Source organism: Tiliqua scincoides, chromosome 9 (genome assembly GCF_035046505.1).
Source record: "Tiliqua scincoides isolate rTilSci1 chromosome 9, rTilSci1.hap2, whole genome shotgun sequence".
NCBI lineage: Eukaryota > Metazoa > Chordata > Lepidosauria > Squamata > Scincidae > Tiliqua > Tiliqua scincoides.
In genome coordinates, this window is record NC_089829.1 from 46,459,178 (window position 1) to 46,480,006 (window position 20,829).

The 20,829-nt window shown below is 45.4% G+C and overlaps 1 protein-coding gene across 1 annotated transcript in view; it reads left to right on the forward strand.

The window, feature by feature from the left end:
• The first annotated feature begins 11,131 nt into the window (after positions 1-11,131).
• PLA2G15 (phospholipase A2 group XV) overlaps positions 11,132-20,829 on the forward strand; it is a 38,959-nt gene continuing 29,261 nt past the window's right edge. Inside the window, exon 1 of the mRNA XM_066637482.1 lies at positions 11,132-11,347. Coding sequence (XP_066493579.1) covers positions 11,191-11,347 — 157 coding nt within the window. The 5' untranslated portion in view covers positions 11,132-11,190. The remainder of the gene's footprint in view (positions 11,348-20,829) is intronic.

Here is a 20,829-nt window from a genome sequence, read left to right on the forward strand (position 1 = left end):
AGAAAGAAACGGCTGCAACTGTGGAAAAATGGTTTCATTCTTCACCAGGACAATGCGCCTGCTCACACAGCACTTTCTGTGAAGCAGTTTTTGACCGACAATCACATTACTAAACTTGAACATCCTCCATAGTTGCCTGATTTAACACCTTGCGACTTTTATCTTTTCCCAAAAGTTAAATCAGTGCTTAAAGGGACACATTTTGAGTCAGTTGATGCTGTAAAGAAGAAAACGGCAGATATATTGAAACAACTGACAGAAATTGATTTGCTCCATGCCTTCAACCAGTGGAAAACAAGGCTACAGCGATGTATTAGTGCAAATGGGGAGTATATTGAAGGGGACAAACATTAAATTTGTAATACCAATAAATAAAGGTGAGTTATTTAATCAGTCTCGTTATTTAATAGATGTATCTTGTATGTAGCAACTTTCAGCTCCTGTCTCGCAGTGATTGCTCAATGTCTTCTTGGCTGCCTCCTGTTCCCAGCACAGCCTCAGTGTTTCCTGTCTCTTTAGAAACTAGGTTCTCTCTTAATCCTGAAAGCCATTTATTACGCTTTCAGGCAGTGGAATGGGACGCCTCAACCACACCCTCCACTTCCAACCTTACAGATCCACATGATTCCTGGGGGGGAAAAAAATCAGATAAACTAAACTCACTTTGCAAGACAAGCTGGCACATGAACATGTTGCTTCAATGAGATGGGTACCCGAATGTAGGCTGGAACATATCAAAGGCATTGTGCCACCATAAACGAGCTTCAGGACTCTTTGGTAGGGTTGCCAACATGTTTTTCCAGCATCTCCTCCTATGCCTTTAACAGCTACTTTATCTGGAGGCCTTGGCTGGGTAAATGTGGGTAGGATTGCAGCCTAGGATTGTTAAAAATTTTCTTGCTTGATGATGTCACTTCCAGTCATGACATCACTTCTGGTGGGTCCTGACAGATTCTCATTCTGAAAAGTAGGTCCCGACACTAAACACTTGAGAACCACTGGACTAGAGTATATCTGAAAAAGAAGGGAATTGAGGGGAAGTGTGGAGAAGAGAGTGGTGTGTTAGAGCATCATGCCTTTCTTTTTGAGTCCAGGATGCTAAGAGCAGGAGGAGCAGTAGAGAAGAATGGGAGGACAAAGATTGGCATCCCCAGCCAATCTGGGAGGTCCTGGAGGCCAAATTTAGGCTTTTAGGCAGGAAGCTGAAAGCCAGGACCTCAAAGGTAGTGTTCTCTGAAGTGCTACCTGTTCCACGCGCAAGGGCCAGCTAGGCAGGCGGAGATCAGGGGTCTCAATGTGTGGATGAGACGGTGGTGTAGGGAGGAGGGGTTTAGATTTGTTAGGCACTGGGGAACTTTTTGGGACAAGCAGGGCCTGTACAAGAGGGACGGGCTCCATTTGAACCAGAATGGAACCAGACTGCTGGCGCATAACATTAAAAAGGTGGCAGAGCAGCTTTTAAACTGATCCCTGGGGGAAGGCCGACAGGAGCCGAGGGGCATCCGGTTCGGGACTCCTCATCCCTAAGGGATGAGGATGGGGAGGTTAGAGAACAACAAGACAAAGGCAGAGTAGGAGAAGAAATTGGGAAAGGTAGGGTGATGGGATGTGATAGACGGTTTGGCACAATGAGAGGATGCGGGGACAAAGGAGCGAATAAGCAGCGCATCCTGGGGCATTCCGTGTATAAATGCTTTTATGCGAATGCCCGAAGTCTACGAGCAAAGGTGGGAGAACTGGAATGTCTGGTGACAAGGGAAAATATTGACATAGTGGGCATAACGGAAACCTGGTGGAATGCGGAGAATCAGTGGGATACCGCAATCCCGGGCTATAAACTCTACAGGAGGGACAGGCAGGGGCGTGTTGGAGGTGGGGTGGCCGTTTATGTTAAGGAAGGGATAGAATCCAGCAAAGTAGAGATTGAAGGTGGGTCCGACTCCACCGTAGAATCTCTGTGGGTTAAATTACCAGGCTTGTGCAGCGATGTAATACTGGGGGCGTGCTATCGTCCTCCAGACCAGAAATCTGATGGGGACCTTGAAATGAGGAAACAGATCAGGGAGGTGACAAGGAGGGACAGGGTTGTAATCATGGGGGACTTCAATTATCCTCATATTGACTGGGTCAATTTGTGTTCTGGTCACTATAAGGAAACCGGATTTCTTGACGTGCTAAATGACTGTGGCTTAGATCAGCTAGTCACGGAGCCCACCAGAGGACAGGTGACTCTGGATTTAATATTGTGCAGTACGCAGGACCTGGTTAGAGATGTAAACGTTACTGAACCATTGGGGAACAGTGATCATGCTGCGATCCATTTTGACGTGCACGTTGGGGGAAGAATACCAGGCAAATCTCTAACAAAAACCCTTGACTTCCGACGGGCGGACTTCCCTCAAATGAGGAGGCTGGTTAGAAGGAGGTTGAAAGGGAGGGTAAAAAGAGTCCAATCTCTCCAGAGTGCATGGAGGCTGCTTAAAACAACAGTAATAGAGGCCCAGCAGAGGTGTATACCGCAAAGAAAGAAGGGTTCCACTAAATCCAGGAGGGTGCCCGCATGGCTAACCAGCCACGTTAGAGAGGCTGTGAAGGGCAAGGAAGCTTCCTTCCGTAAATGGAAGTCTTGCCCTAATGAGAGAATAAAAAGGAACATAAACGGTGGCAAAAGAAATGTAAGAAGGTGATACTGGAGGCCAAGCAAGACTATGAGGAACGCATGGCCGGCAACATTAAGGGGAATAATAAAAGCTTCTTCAAATATGTTAGAAGCAGGAAACCCGCCAGAGAAGCGGTTGGCCCTCTGGATGGTGAGGGAGGGAAAGGGGAGATAAAAGGAGACTTAGAGATGGCAGAGAAATTAAATGAGTTCTTTGCATCTGTCTTCACGGCAGAAGACCTCGGGCAGATACCGCTGCCCGAACGGCCCCACCTGACCGAGGAGTTAAGTCAGATAGAGGTTAAAAGAGAAGATGTTTCAGACCTCATTGATAAATTAAAGATCAATAAGTCACCGGGCCCTGATGGCATCCACCCAAGAGTTATTAAGGAATTGAAGAATGAAGTTGCAGATCTCTTGACTAAGGTATGCAACTTGTCCCTCAAAACGGCTACGGTGCCAGAAGATTGGAGGATAGCAAATGTCACGCCTATTTTTAAAAAGGGAAAGAGGGGGAACCCGGGAAACTATAGGCCGGTCAGCCTAACATCCATACCGGGTAAGATGGTGGAATGCCTCATCAAAGATAGGATCTCAAAACACATAGACGAACAGGCCTTGCTGAGGGAGAGTCAGCATGGCTTCTGTAAGGGTAAGTCTTGCCTCACAAACCTTATAGAATTCTTTGAAAAGGTCAACAGGCATGTGGATGTGGGAGAACCCATGGACATTATATATCTGGACTTTCAGAAGGCGTTTGACACGGTCCCTCACCAAAGGCTACTGAAAAAACTCCACAGTCAGGGAATTAGAGGACAGGTCCTCTCGTGGATTGAGAACTGGTTGGAGGCCAGGAAGTAGAGAGTGGGTGTCAATGGGCAATTTTCACAATGGAGAGAGGTGAAAAGTGGTGTGCCCCAAGGATCTGTCCTGGGACCGGTGCTTTTCAACCTCTTCATAAATGACCTGGAGACAGGGTTGAGCAGTGAAGTGGCTAAGTTTGCAGACGACACCAAACTTTTCCGAGTGGTAAAGACCAGAAGTGATTGTGAGGAGCTCCAGAAGGATCTCTCCAGACTGGCAGAATGGGCAGCAAAATGGCAGATGCGTTTCAATGTCAGTAAGTGTAAAGTCATGCACATTGGGGCAAAAAATCAAAACTTTAGATATAGGCTGATGGGTTCTGAGCTGTCTGTGACAGATCAGGAGAGAGATCTTGGGTTGGTGGTGGACAGGTCGATGAAAGTGTCGACCCAATGTGCGGCGGCAGTGAAGAAGGCCAATTCTATGCTTGGGATCATTAGGAAGGGTATTGAGAACAAAACGGCTAGTATTATAATGCCGTTGTACAAATCTATGGTAAGGCCACACCTGGAGTATTGTGTCCAGTTCTGGTCACTGCCTCTCAAAAAAGACATAGTGGAAATGGAAAAGGTGCAAAAGAGAGCGACTAAGATGATTACGGGGCTGGGGCACCTTCCTTATGAGGAAAGGCTACGGTGTTTGGGCCTCTTCAGCCTAGAAAAGAGACGCTTGAGGGGGGACATGATTGAGACATACAAAATTATGCAGGGAATGGACAGAGTGGATAGGGAGATGCTCTTTACACTCTCACATAATACCAGAACCAGGGGACATCCACTAAAATTGAGGGTTGGGCGGGTTAGGACAGACAAAAGAAAATATTTCTTTACTCAGCGTGTGGTCGGTCTGTGGAACTCCTTGCCACAGGATGTGGTGCTGGCGTCTAGCCTATACGCCTTTAAAAAGGGGATTGGACAAGTTTCTGGAGGAAAAATCCATTATGGGGTACAAGCCATGATGTGTATGCGCAACCTCCTGATTGTAGAAATGGGTTATGTCAGAATGCCAGGTGCAAGGGAGGGCACCAGGATGAGGTCTCTTGTTATCTGGTGTTCTCCCTGGGGCATTTGGTGGGCTGCTGTGAGATACAGGAAGCTGGACTAGATGGGCCTATGGCCTGATCCAGTGGGGCTGTTCTTATGTTCTTATGATGCTCGGCAACCAAGTCAATCAGCCTCAAGGATGGAATGATTCTAGTAGCATGCCCTAGTTCTTTTTCACACTGAACCATCACCTTGTTTTTTGGAAATAACAGACATTGTATCTTTTAAAAAAATTGTCATATAAATTTTGCACATGTGCATTGTCGTAGATACATTCAGATTTAATGGACTTTGGGCACTAAGGGATACTTCTTCCCCTCCATTAGTTGTATCGAGAGTTCACTGTACATCAGTGTGTATTTAGGAAACTAACCCTTCTCAGCTGGAGGCAGACAATTTTTTTTAAGACAAGTGAAGGGTGATAGAGCCGTTGATGCCCACTTTGCTCTTGTTCCGCTGAAGTCTCTGGCCTAACCAGTTTGGCAGTTTGAAAGATCTATAAAGGTCAACATGACGGAAGTTTTTGCAAAATTCCTGAACGTGAAATGATTGCAGGATGAGTGTGCACTCCATGAGGCAATGATGGCTCCATCATACATCCTTCAATCCTGAACAAGAAAACAATAGCCATGGCCTTTGTGTGTGGCCATTCCACCTGTTGTGAAGCCACTAATAATTGTGTCACCTGGCCCATATTTTACCAACTTGCTGATTAACAGCCCAATCCTGAACTGCCCATCACCAGAGGAGCAGTGGCACCAAAATGGCAACTGCTGCATCCTGAGCATGCCAGCGGCTCCTCAGGGGAACGGGACATGTGATTCCTTCCCCTGGATAAGGAAACAGGCCCTGCAATGGGGCTACTCAAGTCTGCACTGCCTATTTAGCCAGTGTAGAGTTGAGAGGCCCCGTATCGTGCTGGGAGGCCCAATGCAGGGTTCTAGATCTGATGGAGCCGAGCAAGGGAGGTTTTGCTTTCCCGCATTCTGATTATTTGCATTTGCTATTATTTTCCTGCAGGCCGCTTCAAGCGCTTGGATGAAAAGCAAGGTCAGCATTAAAAAATAAAAATAAAGTTTGATGCTTCAAATGGGTGCCTTTCCTGGCACACAGATGTATCCCTTGGCTGACTGCACTGCTGGTTGATTGGCAGATTGCTGGAGGTGCTGAATAGCTCCATGCAAGTTGTGAGACAGTAAGGAGAATGATGGATGAAAAGACTGAAAGGCTGGCTGTCTTATGGAAGAAGGAATACATTTGTTCTCAACTGCCTCTGAGAGTAGCTCACATGGTACAACCTGCATGACAGGAGATTCTGGATGGACATCAGGAGGGAATTCTTGACGGTAAGGGTGATTTGGCAGTGGAACAGCTTGCTGAGGGAGGGGGTGGATTCTCTCCCACTGGAGCTCTTCAAGCAGAGGCTTGACAGGCAACTGCTGGAGATGGTCTAGGACAGTGGATCCCAAACTTCTCAGAAGTTGGGAACCACCTATGTCTTTGTGGAGATGGGGAGATGGCAGCGACACAATCCCCAGGATCACATTACTGCCAGGGACTGAAGGGGGGTTTACTTAGCAAACCCAGTGCCAGCCTCCGGGGGGGGGGGGGTGAGGAAAGCCCTGCACATGCACCCCAAGCCTCAGAATGGGCAAAAATCATTATCAGAACCCACTTTGTTGATCACAAAACCAGAAGTAGGTTCTGATCACAATTTTTACTCATTCTGAGGCATCTGCAGGGCCCCTGCACCTCCCCAGACACCAGTGCTGGATTCGGAAAGTAGTTCCCCGTCTGTCCCCAGCAGTGGTGTGATCCTGGGGATTGCGTCGCTGCCATCCAGTACCTGGCCCCTTAAGGGGCCAAGGATGAGTGCTTCCCTGGCTGGTGGTTTCTGACCCACCAGTCTGGGAACCACTGCGCTAGGAGGATTTCCTGCTACAGGCAGGAGATTGGACTAGATGACCTTGTGGGTCCCTTGCAGTTTGATGATTCTGTGTGCTATGAATTCATTTTGAGTTTTTTTAAAGGCAGAAGAATGTACTCTGTTTTGGTTTTTGGTACATGAAGCCAGAGAACTTAACTGCTCACAGAGTCAGTGCCTGGATTCTGGTGCCTTGCTTGCAACATTTGAAAAGATTTCACATTCATTGCAAAAATCCAGCTTAAAGTACATTTCACAATTGCAGCAAGCAACCTCCCCTGTTATATTTGTACAGGGATTTACAGTACTAGTGCAAGATGTGGGCTTGCACCACACGGCACTAGGGGTGAAGTCAGTTCCATTACCCCCCTCCCCTATGACCTACCAGTAATGCTATACTATGCAAACCCTTATTCTATGGATCCAAAAGAATTTGAGGTAAACAACCTCAAACAGATGTGTCTGGTTTGCTTGCAAAGAATTTGGATATATTTCTCCTTGGTTTCAATTAATTTTTTCATCATTTCTAATGATGGATGTTGTTTGGTTTCGGGACTGTAAGGAAAAGCAGTGCCAGGGAAGGGAGAATCAGTTCAGTTCCCCTGCATTCATCCGAACATCTCTCCTGTTCTCTCCAGGACTTGCAGGGGGCAGGCTGCAATATCCCTAAACTGTTCAACACAACTGGTTAATGCTTAACACAATTGCCTTAAAAATCATTAACTGAACTTAAGAATAAAGATTCCAGTCCAAAGAAGATTAGCTGGGCTGAATGGAAATCAAAACAGATAAGTTACAGCCCATTTTCAAAGAGAAGGAAAAATATATTTTGCATGTTCTCTGTTTCTTGTTATTTACAAAAACTTCTGTTAGCAAATAGAAACAGCAAAACACCTCAGTGTGATCTCCCTTACACAAACACCTCCTTTTCCAAACAATAAGAAATAGACCCTTCTACTTAATATTTTTTTTTAAAAAGACAAAATATGGTTACAGCTACTTGTCTACCCCTGCTTTGTTGAATGGAATGCTGATGAATCGGCTTGACTGCTCAGCCAATGGGGGCCCCCTGGCATTGGAAGAGAGCTGAAAATCTTTCTGAGTGTTTTAAATTGAATACCCATCAGAGCATGAAGAAGAGCAGGTTTTTGTATGTGTGTGTGTGTGTGTGTGTGTGTAAGAGAGATTGAGAGATCAGAACTTTGGAAGAGAGAGTCTGTTGCCTGATAAGCTTTTATTTGCATTTGTGGTGCATGACATTTGTACACACAGGTACATAGTGCTGGGTAAATGTCAGGAGGGCATGACCCAGGCCAGTCTCATGGCATTTGGACTGGGCTGATGGCAAGAGGCCTCAGTTCCTGCAGGTTTCAAGGAAGGAGACAACTTTTGTCTGTCAGAGCATCCTCCCTCCACTTTGGCTGGCTGATGAGCAGCCTTGCCTTGTTTTCATTTCTTTGGAAACTTCCATGACTAGGTGCACTTTACTCACACAGCACATTGACCCTGTGAACAAAGGCACGTCCTGGGAGCTTCCTGAGGCTAGAGGGCAGGCAAAACAGTATGTACTGCAGATGCTGCAATGTGTTGTGTAAGTGGCCCCTCCCACTCACTGACTGGGCGGCACAGCAATGTGCAGGCACTTACAGAACCAATTCCGCAATCGTCAAATAGAGAGGAAAAAAGGTGCAGAGTGATAGGCCGACAGAGCATTCCCGAGGAGGAGGAGGAGTGGGCACAGTTTAAGACTCTATTCCCCACTTCTTCTCTGCTGTTTCTGAATCCAGGGGAGTGGGAGGAAGAGAGGTGATGGCTGGTACACAGCTGAGAAAACAGCTGGGGGTGGCTGGAATGATAACATTTGGTGGGTCATTTCAGATGCCAGGCAGTCTTGGGCCAGTTCTCAAGGAGACCTTAGTTTGACAGGACAAAACAAGTGACAGATAAGCTAAAACGTAGCCTTGGTGGGTTAGTTCCCCTTTCAGATAGACACCAGCAGACGGACTGTGGAAGAGGAGGCCTGAACACTCCGCACCTCCAGACTTTGCTCCATTTCCCTTCTTAAATCTGGGGAGTGGGAGAAGGAGGAAGAATGGAAAAGGCAGCACCTTTGGCCAACCCTGTTGAGCTCTGAGTATAGTTAGGGCTTTTATGCAAATCTATTTCAAATTAATGAGAATTGTGTAAATAAAGCTGATCCAGCAAATTATTTCCATTTACTTAGAGATGACTAATGCATCTCAGTTCCTATATACATTTTCTTGGCAGTTACCTGCCACTGGTTTTAATGGCACTTATTCCTGAGTAAGTGCAGTTCACTAGATTGCAACCACACCAGTGCAGTCGATTCATATTATTGATTGGATTAAATATGCAACAGCCCATGTGTCTGCATGTCTGTCTGTCAAATAAACATCAGGGTGTGTTACTTTGGCCCCATTCCATTTCTGACTCTTCACAAGCAAACACACAGCTTTTGTTGAAGTTGAAAGATGGGGTCATGTAATTTGGAAGGTTTCTCAGGGAGACTTCTTGGCTGATTTGGCCTTTGGCAACAAGTTAAAGGCAGGGGCACATGACAGCAAGAGATGTCATTGAACTGTTTACCCTACAGGATAACTCATGAAGCATCACAACTGATTCTCCTTTATCTGTACCTAGTTAAGCAGAAAGCTGCCCAGCAAGATTAAACAAGTCACATGTTGCAGGGTCATCACTTGGTGGAATTTTGGAAGTAAAGTTCAACCAACAGGACTTGATGGAATGAAGCATGCAAAATATTTTGTCTGTATGAACTCTGGAGTCAGGGCAGACTGCTACTCTGGAATTTGCAGGAAAGCAGTGGGCAGCAGTGCAACTTTCTGACAGCATTACAGACCTGGGCGAGGATGGGTGTAAGGTCCTACTCTGTGATCTGAAGACTTCACACAGAAATATGATGCACTGATTTTCAGCAGAACTGGGACTGATCCACTTTACAGGGTGCTTGTTAGGTAAAATATGTGCTCTGGACCTATAAAGCAAGGCTTTAAAAACTTTTTCTTTGCAAATACCACTTTTCCATATTTTGCAGGTACCACCACTGCAGAGAGAGAGAGAGAGAGAGAGAGAGAGAGAGAGAGAGAGAGAGAGAGAGGCAAGTAGAAGTGAACAGGTGATTCACTATCCCCTAGCTTTTAGCAGGCAGACAACAGGGCAATGCAAGTGGAATCTGCCAGGCCAGAGAGAGGAGGTGGCAGCAGAAGTTCCACCCCAAATTCACCGTCCTCTCAGCCCCCCCTTGCAATTGGACACTGATGCAACCAGCATCACCTCACCTAATGGATGGGGCTGCCCCTGATGTGGGCTTTGCTCCACATTCCCAAACTGTGCCTTATGAAGAGCTCAGTAGCTGCAAAGCCGCTTCCTGCCCACCAATGTACTACGCCCCACCCACCTTCACTTCCTACTTGGTCAGGACTAGCCAGAAAGTGTCCCTTCACTAGTTCCAGTACAGTGAGGCCAAGCACCGCCTGCTGTCATCCCATGAGGTGTCCCTGGTTGGAAAGCCCTGCTCTAAAGAAGCATCCTGTATAAATGTGGACTTCTAAGCGTAAGTAAAAGGCAGCTCATGAAACAGCTTGTGCTGCTGAATATGTTGCTTTTTGCAGCAACAAACAGTGCAATCCTATGCTTGTCTACTTGGAAGTAAATCCTATTGTGTTCAGTGGGGCTTACTCTCAGGAAAGTGCATATAGCATTACAGTTGAACACGGCTACTCTTTTGCTTACCACCTGCGTGATGAAACATTCTGTAGAACCCAAAACCTTCCTTTAAAAAAAAAATCAACTTTGGTTGCAATCCTAACCTCACTTCCCTGGGAGTAAGACCCATTAAACACAACAGGATTTACTTCTGAGTAGACCTGGTTAGGATTGTGCCCTTTGTTACTTTTATCTGGACCTCCCTTGCAAGAAGTTATTCTGAAACTTTTAGCAGTGGGACCCACTTTTTAGAATAAGAATCTGTTGGGACCCACCAGAAGTGATGTCATAACCAGAAGTGACATCATCAAGCAGGAAAATTTTGAACACTCCTAGGCTGCAGTCCTTCCCATTTACCCAGGAGGAAGCCCCATTGACTATCATTGCAAAAGGTATGTTCAAAGTATGGATCTCTAACGCTTCCCCAAATGCAGTCGCATGCCATGGTAGCATCAAGTCTAATAGATTAAAAATAAAATTTAAAATGAATGGGGGCCCACCTGGAACTGATTCACGACCCACCTAGTAGGTCCCGACCCACAGCTTGAGAATCACCACTAAGCCATCCCCTAATCAACCTTGGATTGTGGCTGTGCCTTTCCAAGCTGCATGCAAGACGGAACAACCAGCTCTGCGATTGCTTGGTTTTCCTTGCTGGGTTGACGGAGAGCAGAAAGAAGACGCCGCGTTTGGACCGCTTTGCAATCGATGCATCGGAACTCAACCTCCTGCCCTGAGTCGATCCCGGAGAAGGGAGTGAGGCGAGGGGGCGGGGACGGAACGGCCCTCTCGCCGCTCATTGGCTGTGGCGCGGCCGGCGAGAGTCCGATTGGCTAGCCACCTGCATTTATATAGGCCGCGGCCGGCGCGCGCCTCTCCAGTGGGGTCCGTCGGTCGAAGGAGGCTGCGGCGGTGGCGCTCGGAGGCGGCTGGCGCGCGGGGCATGAGCTGAGGCGATGGTGCCGCCGGTCGGTGCGAGGCGGAGGCGACGGAAGCGGCTGCTCCCGGGCGCGGCGGGCGTCCTCTCCGCGGCCCTGCTGCTGCTCCTGCTCTGCCCGTCGCAGGGGCACCCGTGGGGAGGGGGCGCGTCCCCGGGGCCCCCGGTCGTGCTGGGTAAGGGGGCGGCGCCGTGAGGGGGGAGGGGGAGCTGCAGCTGAGGCAGCGCCAGCTGAGCTTGAAAACAACTTCCAGCCCCTTCGGAAGGCAGCCGGGCCGGGCGGCACCCCACGTCCTGTGGCGGGGAGTTCCACAGGCTCGCCAAGCGCCGGGTCGAGAAGCGCTCTTTGGTCTGCCCTGACACTGAAAGTGAGTGCTAGTGGAGGCGGGACAGGCCGAAGAGCGTGTGGGTAGTCTGTGGAACTTCCTGCCACAGGATGTGGGGCGGCGTCTGGCCTGGTGCCTTCAGAAGGGGGCATTGGATAGGTTCCAGGGGGGAAAGTCCATTTCGGTGTGCAAGCCATGATGGGTACATGCGTGTAGTTAGTCTGTGGAATTCCCTGCCACAGCATGTGGCGTCTAGCCTGGGTGCCTTTAAAAGGCGGTATTGGACTGATTTGTGGGGAAAGGGATTGGAGTTGAGGGGAAGAGACCTTATAAAGGTTGGCACTCTTTGAAGGGTGGGTTTAACGCTGTCTATTTCTGCCCTTGCCCTGCCTTGAGAAGTGCCCCCCAGCACTGTATGAGGCATGTCTATTCAGAAGTGATCCCCAATGAGTTCAATCATGTCAGTGTGTTTAGGATGGCGACCTGAGTGATAGACCACATAAAAGGGTCATGTGTATGGTGACCAGGTGTCATAACTGCAGAAGAGAACCAGCCAAAATAAAAGCCAAAATCACTCATGTACAGTATTGATTTTATGTGGTTAGTTTAAACTTATTTGTTATTAAATTTAAAACTATATTGCATCAAATTCATTACATATGATTTGTTAATTATAAGATGACTGTGCTGCCTGCAAGGGCTGCTCACAGGGAAAAGGAGGACATTTAAGTTCTTTTCCAGGACACAAGGCTAAAAAAGAGAACATAATAGTAACAACAACAACATGTCCAGGAAAAAGAGGGTTTCTGGTCACCCTGGTCCTGTTGTATCTTTTAAAGTCATGATTAAGCACCTTTTGACATCAAGAGACCCAGTTAGCAGGACTAAATTTTCCAGCCTTGTTCCTTTTAGTGGGACTCATGTCATCCTCGCATCCTTTTTATATATCCCAAAGAGTTTTGTGGTGGTGATATTTGTATAATACTCAGTGAGTGTGCATTAATATTGTGCGTTAACCTGGCATTCTTACAACAGCCCTGTACAGTATGTATTATCCCCATAGTCCAGATTAGGAAGACTGAGGCCACTGGCTGAGTTCATGGGAATATTCCTGATTTGCTATTTTGTTTTTTAGTCACAGCACCACACCAGCTCATTATTACTTTCACTTGTTAGTAAATAATATGCTTTTCTCAAAAGAGTTCACAAAGCAGTTTGCATGGCAGAAGGAATGATGAAATGGTTCCTGTCACAGAAGGTGTTCTCAGTCAGAAAGAAATGTGATGTTCCATCTACAGCTGTGGGGTGTGGTATGCTGTACCAAAGAGGAACAGTTGCTTCCCCATTGCCAAATATAAGAAAACCAGCACCTGATAGTTTCCTTTTTGTTGCTTCTGTGCACACTGCGTACTTGGGAGTGGGCTTTATTGAAGTCTTCACTTAACATTGCTTTCTGAGGAAGCATACTTAGAATTGCACTGTAACAGACCTGGGCTGCCACTCTTAAACATGTATTCTCAAAAAATTTTCATTATACCCAAGCTGATGTGATGTAGTGGCTAAGACTGAGCTGTCTATTGGGACTTTCCTGGTATGAATCTCATGTCAGCCAGTATCTCACTTCAAACCCTTAACGCCTCCACCTCAGCTCCCCAGCAGTAAGATAATAATGCTTGTTTATTGTACAAGATGATTGTAAAGAATTTATCAAGATAGTACACGTGAAGTGTTTTGTACACTTGAAAAGCGCTTTAAACATTTTGTTCAGTAAGAACATAAGAACAGCCCCACTGGATCAGGCCATAGGCCCATCTAGTCCAGCTTCCTGTATCTCACAGCGGTCCACCAAATGCCTCAGGGAGCACACCAGATAACAAGAGACCTGCATCCTGGTGCCCTCCCTTGCATAACTCCCTTGCCCACTCCCAAGTATGCAGTGTGCACAGAGTCAGTGGAGCTGACTCGCAGACAAGTAGAGTGCATTGTGAAAGAGTGAGCCCAGTAGACAGTGGAGCTTGTTTCTGAGTGCACTAAATGTGTAGAAGACTACATTGTTGTGACATAAGCTTCTGTGGGTTCAAATCCCACTTGGTCAGATGCAAAGACAGAGGGGCAGCAGGGAAATATTTAAGTCTTCGGGGTGGGGGGAGAGAAGAGACCTAGGCCTGTTGGTCTATTGTAGCAAAAGTGTACAGTGTTTTTTGCAACATAAAGACTGTGAAAGAAGGTTTAGTATGAAGATCTTTGAAGTCGCACATTCTCAGGAGAGTGGTGGGAGACAGAGGGTGGCTTAGGAGTGGAGCGTACGTTAGGGTGAAGGATACCTTGTTGGGATACTGGGAGTGGGTTTGCAGAAGAAGTATGAGATTGAGAAAAGGCAAAAAAAATGCTGACCTATAGTAGGGAAGATTTGGATGACTTGAAAGCAGATCTGAGGGAAAGCTGGAAGTACTCTTTGCAGAATGGGTGATTAACTGGAGTAGGTTGGACTCAAAATAGGGCTTAGTGGGAGAAAATAGAACATGAGATATCTGAAGGACTTGGGTATTTGCTTTTAGAAAATTGAAGGAGGAAAGGTGAATGTTGATGTAATGTACAGTACTGAATGGCCTGATCAGGTGAATCCAGAGTTTTCCTTCTGCTGGTCTCCTTCAGGTTAACACTATTGCATCAGCATGTTTTCACTGGCAGTGAGGACCTGAGTTTATATGCATTTGTTTGCATTCCCAACTTGAGCATTTTTAAAATCGAATGGGAAGGGTCTTCTCTGTTGTGACACCTGGCATGTGAAATTGCTTTCTATTGGAGAGTGACTGCTCCTTCAAAGAGCAGTTTTAAGACATTTTGTTCCACTGGACCTTTGACTGACTTATTTCTGTTGTGTGGGCTCTTGTTTCTCACCTTGGTGGTGATAGTTGCTCTGTGTTTCAGTTTGGGATTGATTTATTTTATCTACTGTTTCTGTATTTCTGTGGTTGGTGGTTTGACTTTAATTATGAACTGTTTTCAGCTTTTTATTGAAAAAGGTAGGATATAAATTTTTTTAAAAAGCACTGCTAACTGGGCAAAGAGGTATCTTTTAAAGTGATGTATTCTTATACTTAGTAGGTGGAAAGCAACTGTCCCAGCATGGTGTCTTTCCCTGTGACTGTGGCTGATGTCTCTTCCACACTTTTTTTTTGAGTGTGAACACTTTGGGGACTGGAAACCATTTATTTCTATGTAAACTGCTTTATGAACTACTCCCTTGATGCGCAAATATTCTTAATATGAATATAATGTAAGATAAAGACATCATACTTAAGGTTTGTGTCTACTGTATTGTAATCACCTTTTTCAGGCTGCAGTTTCCAACAACCTGTACACTCTTTCTGAATGTAGGTTTGTTAATATTCATTCACCTGTGGAGAACTAGAATATCTTCCTGCTTGAACAGGCAAATAAGTTTTACATGAGTTCTGGTTCTTGTGCTACAAATGACTGGAAATTTTAGAAAGGGTGTTAAGAAAACTTACTGGGAAACAGTGCTCCAGGCAGAATAATTTAATCTGTTAGACCTTATTTCTGTGTTTGGGAAGAAGTTGAAAATATATAGGAATCTGTTCAAAGTGCAGAAATCAGAAAAGTAGCTCATGATGAGCTTCCAGTGTTCAAGAAGCTGCTTTAAACATGTATAATATCTAGTAATTTCTCAAGATGGTGTCACAGCTCTCCTAAATGATCATGCATCCAAGCTGCTATTTTATAATATTGAGAAATTCCACACATCATAACAGTATCTGTTTGACTTAGGCTACAATCCTATAAACAGTTTCCTGGGAGTAGCCTCCACTGAATACAATGTGACTTATTTCTGAGTACATGTGTAGGATTGTGCTGTAAATTGAGTGTTTGGTAACCAGAAAACAAATTTTTGTAAAGTTGAAATTTTTCATGCAGAAATGTATACCAGATACTTGTTGACTCTCATGTAGATTTTTTGATCCCTTCAAAGGAAACACATGATTTTTAGTTATAGAAGTTAAACTGTCTCTTGTGCATAGTGGAATGGATCTAGTGAAGTTAATGTAGCTTTCCAATTTGTTGGAAGAATTAATTGTAGAAATATGTTTCCTAGTTCAGAGAGCAGAACTGAAAGAAAGCTCTTTGGCTGATTACAATATAATGGTTATCAAGGTTAGGTATTGCCCTGTCACTGGGCAGAACACTGTTTACTTGCCTTTATATCACATCTATATTTTAAGGATATTGTACTGAAACTGATTAAATGAATTAAATAAGGAAATAATAAAGAAAAAATGCACGCAGTATGGATTACTGCAAATATTTGGCCTGCATATGTCTGAGAAGCTGAGCAAAGTTGTAGTATTCAACTCTTTGAGTTCTGCAGAGGCTAATCTGTTTTTTGACACTTAATCAAGGGTGTAGGGATCTGCTAAGATATAGCAGCCAGTGGGATATCTGTTGATCTAATAAGATTCAAGCCATATGATCAGTAAATTAGATAAGCCGTGTGCTAGACAGATGTTCACTATGTCACATTGTTGCTAATAAGCCCATTATGGATGAGCAGATGGCAGTCTTGTTAACATTTTTTATTATGACTATTTGCCCCCTTAGTTCTGATTTTTTTTAAGGAAATTAGGTTTCCTCTCTCTTCCACAAATGAGCATTAGCCACTTGTTGTGAAGGATGAGGAGGAATCCCATGGCTGCAAGATCTCAGCTGCAGTATAGGGACAGGGAAGCCAAATAAACTTACAACTAAGACTATGGCATAGACTTAGGGCTTTGCAGATAAGTTAGAAATGATTGCAGCTTTTAAAGATATGAACTTCCGTTTAGTTATGGTTGGGGATGAATATTCAAGGGATTGTTGAAACCCTATAACATCTTCACCTAGCTAATTACTTTTTTGCCTAGCTAATTACTTCTAACTTCTTTGTTTTGGAACATTGCCTAAAGGTGAGCTTGAACTATTTCAGTTTTCAGTGTTTTTCTTGAATGGTGAATGATAGAATATTGTCATTTGATCAGGTGTCACATTTAAAGGGAATCTGAAAGTAGCACCATATTCAACCTGTTCCACTGAAGAAGTCATGCTAGTTTTTATATTTATATGCATCATCTGGAAATGTCAACTCCTCAGAGTGGGCTTCAAACCAGTCTGCCGCCTTGTTGGTCTTCTTGCCGAATATGGACAAGGCGTTGTTGTAAACGGTATTCTTGAAATGTTCCCATCTGTTGGATGCGTTTGCGTCGGCCGGGCCTGGAAGAGATTCCTCAAGCGCTTGTGCAAATTCAACCAGTCATTGAGGAACAGAAACCAGTCATTGAGGAAAACTGAGAAACCAGGAACTGAGAAACCAGTCATTGAGGAAAAGAGGAGAGCTCAAGCAGCATACAAGGCCTGTCCCAGTGAGCGCAACCTGCAGGTCCTCCGAACTGCTCGCAGCAAAGTCCAACAGACTGCCAGGAGATGTGCTAACGACTACTGGCTCCAGCTCTGTTCCGAGATACAGATAGCAGCTGACACGGGCAACATTAAGGGGATGTATGATGGTATCAAGCAGGCCCTAGGTCCAACACAGAGGAAAATTGCCCCTCTGAAGTCTGCCACAGGCGAGGTGATCCAGGATCGGGCGCAGCAGATGGAACGCTGGGTGCAGCACTACTCTGAGCTATATTCCAGAGAAATGTAGTCACCGAAGAAGCACTGAACAACATTGAGTGCCTGCCTGTGCTGGAAGAGCTTGACAGTGAACCAACCCTAGAAGAACTTCACGTGGCCCTGGACTCCCTTGCCTTTGGCAAGGCACCTGGAAAAGACAGCATCCCTGCTGAAGTCCTAAAATGCTGCAAAGAGATCATCGTCACTGAGCTGCATGAAATCCTCTGTCTCTGCTGGAGAGAAGGTGGAGTACCTCAAGACATGAGGGATGCAAACATCATCACGCTGTACAAGAACAAAGGTGACAGGGGTGACTGCAACAACTACCGCGGCATCTCTCTCCTTAGCGTTGTAGGAAAGCTGTTTGCCCGAGTTGTACTAAAGAGGCTCCAGGTACTTGCAGAGAGCGTCTATCCAGAATCGCAGTGTGGATTCCGAGCCAACAGGTCCACCACTGATATGGTATTCTCCCTTAGACAACTGCAGGAGAAATGCAGGGAACAACGACAGCCACTCTTTATAGCCTTCATAGATCTCACAAAGGCTTTCGACCTGGTCAGCAGAGACGGCCTCTTCAAGATTCTCCCCAAGATTGGATGTCCACCCAGGCTCCTCAGCATCATCAGATCTTTCCACAAGGACATGAAGGGCACTGTTGTCTTCGATGGCTCCACATCAGACCCTTTTGACATCTGAAGCGGAGTGAAGCAGGGCTGTGTTCTTGCACCAACCTTGTTTGGGATTTTCTTTGCTGTCCTGCTGAAGCAGGCCTTTGGAACTGCAACAGAAGGCATCTATCTCCAGACCAGATCAGACGGAAAGCTCTTCAACCTCTCCAGACTGAGAGCAAAATCCAAAGTCCAGCTGAAATGTCTGCGTGACTTCCTCTTTGCCGACGATGCAGCTGTCACTACCCACTCTGCCAAAGATCTCCAGCAGCTCATGGATCGTTTTAGCAAGGCCTGCCAAGATTTTGGACTGACAATCAGCCTGAAGAAAACACAGGTCATGGTTCAGGATGTGGACTCACCTCCCTGCATTACAATCTCTGAGCATGAACTGGAGGTTGTCCATGACTTTGTGTATCTTGGCTCAACGATCTCCGACACTCTTTCTCTCGATACCGAGCTAAACAAGCGCATCGGTAAAGCAGCTACCACGTTTTCCAGACTCACAAAGAGAGTCTGGTCCAACAAGAAGCTGACGGAACATACCAAGATCCAGGTCTACAGAGCTTGCGTCCTGAGTACACTTCTGTACTGCAGCGAGTCATGGACTCTTCGCTCACAACAGGAGAGGAAACTGAGCGCTTTCCACATGCGCTGCCTCCGACGCATCCTCGGCATCACCTGGCAGGACAAAGTTCCAAAAAACACAGTCCTGGAACGTGCTGGAATCCCTAGCATGTATTCACTGCTGAAACAGAGACGCCTGCGTTGGCTTGGTCATGTCGTGAGAATGGATGATGGTCGGATCCCAAAGGATCTCCTCTATGGAGAACTTGTGCAAGGAAAGCGCCCTACAGGTAGACCACAGCTGCGATACAAGGACATCTGCAAGAGGGATCTGAAGGCCTTAGGGATGGACCTCAACAAGTGGGAAACCCTGGCCTCTGAGCGGCCCGCTTGGAGGCAGGCTGTGCAGCATGGCCTTTCCCAGTTTGAAGAGACACTTTGCCAACAGTCTGAGGCTAAGAGGCAAAGAAGGAAGGCCCATAGCCAGGGAGACAGACCAGGGACAGACTGCACTTGCTCCCGGTGTGGAAGGGATTGTCACTCCCGGATTGGCCTTTTCAGCCACACTAGACACTGTGCCAGAACCACCTTTCAGAGCGCGATACCACAGTCTTTCGAGACTGAAGGTTGCCAATACTATACTATCTGGAAATGAAACTTATTTTTTTTATTTTAAAAAATGCATAACATACAATAAATATTTTTAAAAAGTTAGAATAACAAATGTAACATAATTTAGTCACAACTGGGTTAAATATACTTAAATTGGTTTTTAAATTTTGAAACAACTTTAAGTATTGGATTTTAAAGTCCTCTAAGGGCTTTTTAGAAGGATGTCATGGCTTTAAAAAGAGCTCACATAGTGCTCTGTTTGGGACTTAAAGGCACTTAAATTTTTACAGTTTTATTGTGTTTATCTTACAGAACCAGCTACTTTCACATGTCTGCCAAGTGAAAATTTTGGGTCTCATGTTCAGTTCAGGTAGGGCATTGGACCTTACCTGTAGCTCTGTGTGAACTGAGCATGTCCTAGAGAAGTTATTGTCAAGCTTTCCAACCCTGAGATTCTCCTTTAACTCCAGTCTGCTGCAAAGGTTTCTATTGAAATATTTTAGCATAACATGGTCTCTCCTATTCTATCTTTTGTACCAGAATACATCAGTACTGCAGGTATATTGGTTTGTCATTCCATATCCTTAGGGACCTTTAGGAGTTTTGTGAGGATCCTTAGCACTGTCAAACTAACTTTCAACTTTTTGAGATGGAACCGTGATACGTAAAGTAATATAGAACCAATATATAAGTAGTGTAGGCATACTCTGACCTTCTTGTATGCATAGCCAGGTCTTTCTAATCTTAAAAGCAAGCCAATGATGTGCCCCACCTTAAGGCAACTAGTTGAAGACCACTGTGTTCCTAGAACAGACCTAACATTCCCTTGTAGTTAAAAAATTGTAGAGGAAGATAAATCGAAATGCACAAGAAAATTAAGAGCAGCTTGTCTGCCATTACTGAACTCCTCACGGACATCTAGATATTCTCTTGAGGAACCATGTGATTCCCTGAAGCTCTTTTTGCAAAGCACTGATCCATACTAAAGCAGTTATAGTGGCACATCTTGTTTACGTCACATGACTCGGTTTGTCATGTTATATAGGCAGACTGAAGCAAGGTTTCTGTTCTGTGTTCAGTTGTCTGTCTTCCACAGAACATTCCAGTTGCAAGTGTAGAATTTTTTCCCCCTTGGAGTATGTGCCTTTTTAGGTATGGTTAAAAACTTGCATAGATGAGAACTGGTGTGATGTAGTGGCTAAGACTGAGCTATGAGACTTTTCTGGTTAAAATATTTTCTGCCACAAACTTAGTACATGGCCTTAGGCAAGCCGTTCCCCCCCCCCCCCAAGCTAAGTCTTGTTCATCAGCAGTATGCAGTCTTACAGAATGGAACATCAAGTAATATAATACACGTGAAGTACATTGTATTCTAGGTATACTATGTAAGCATTATTATTAGAGCAGTGGTTCTCAAATTTTTTAGCACCAGGACCCACTTTTCAGAATGACAGTCTGTCAGGACCCACCTGAAATGATGTCATTAACCTGGAAGTGATGTCATGGCCATCACAAGCAGGAAAATTTTTACTTACATTTTAAGTAAATTAAAAGTTAACAATAAGCATAAATTCAAGAATTTATTTAAAATAAGGTAGAACCCTCCTAACCCTCCCAAGCAGTTGCTGATCTGTTTAAAAAAAAATTCCCCAAACATCCCAAAGGCTGCAATCCACACTGACCCAGGAGTTAGCTCCATTGGCTATCATTGTGAAAAGCATATACAGTGCTTCCCAGCCTGTGGTCTGGGAACCACAGGCGGTCTGTGAGATCCTGAGAAGTGGTCTGCGAGGTCTCAGAGAAAAAAATGATCAC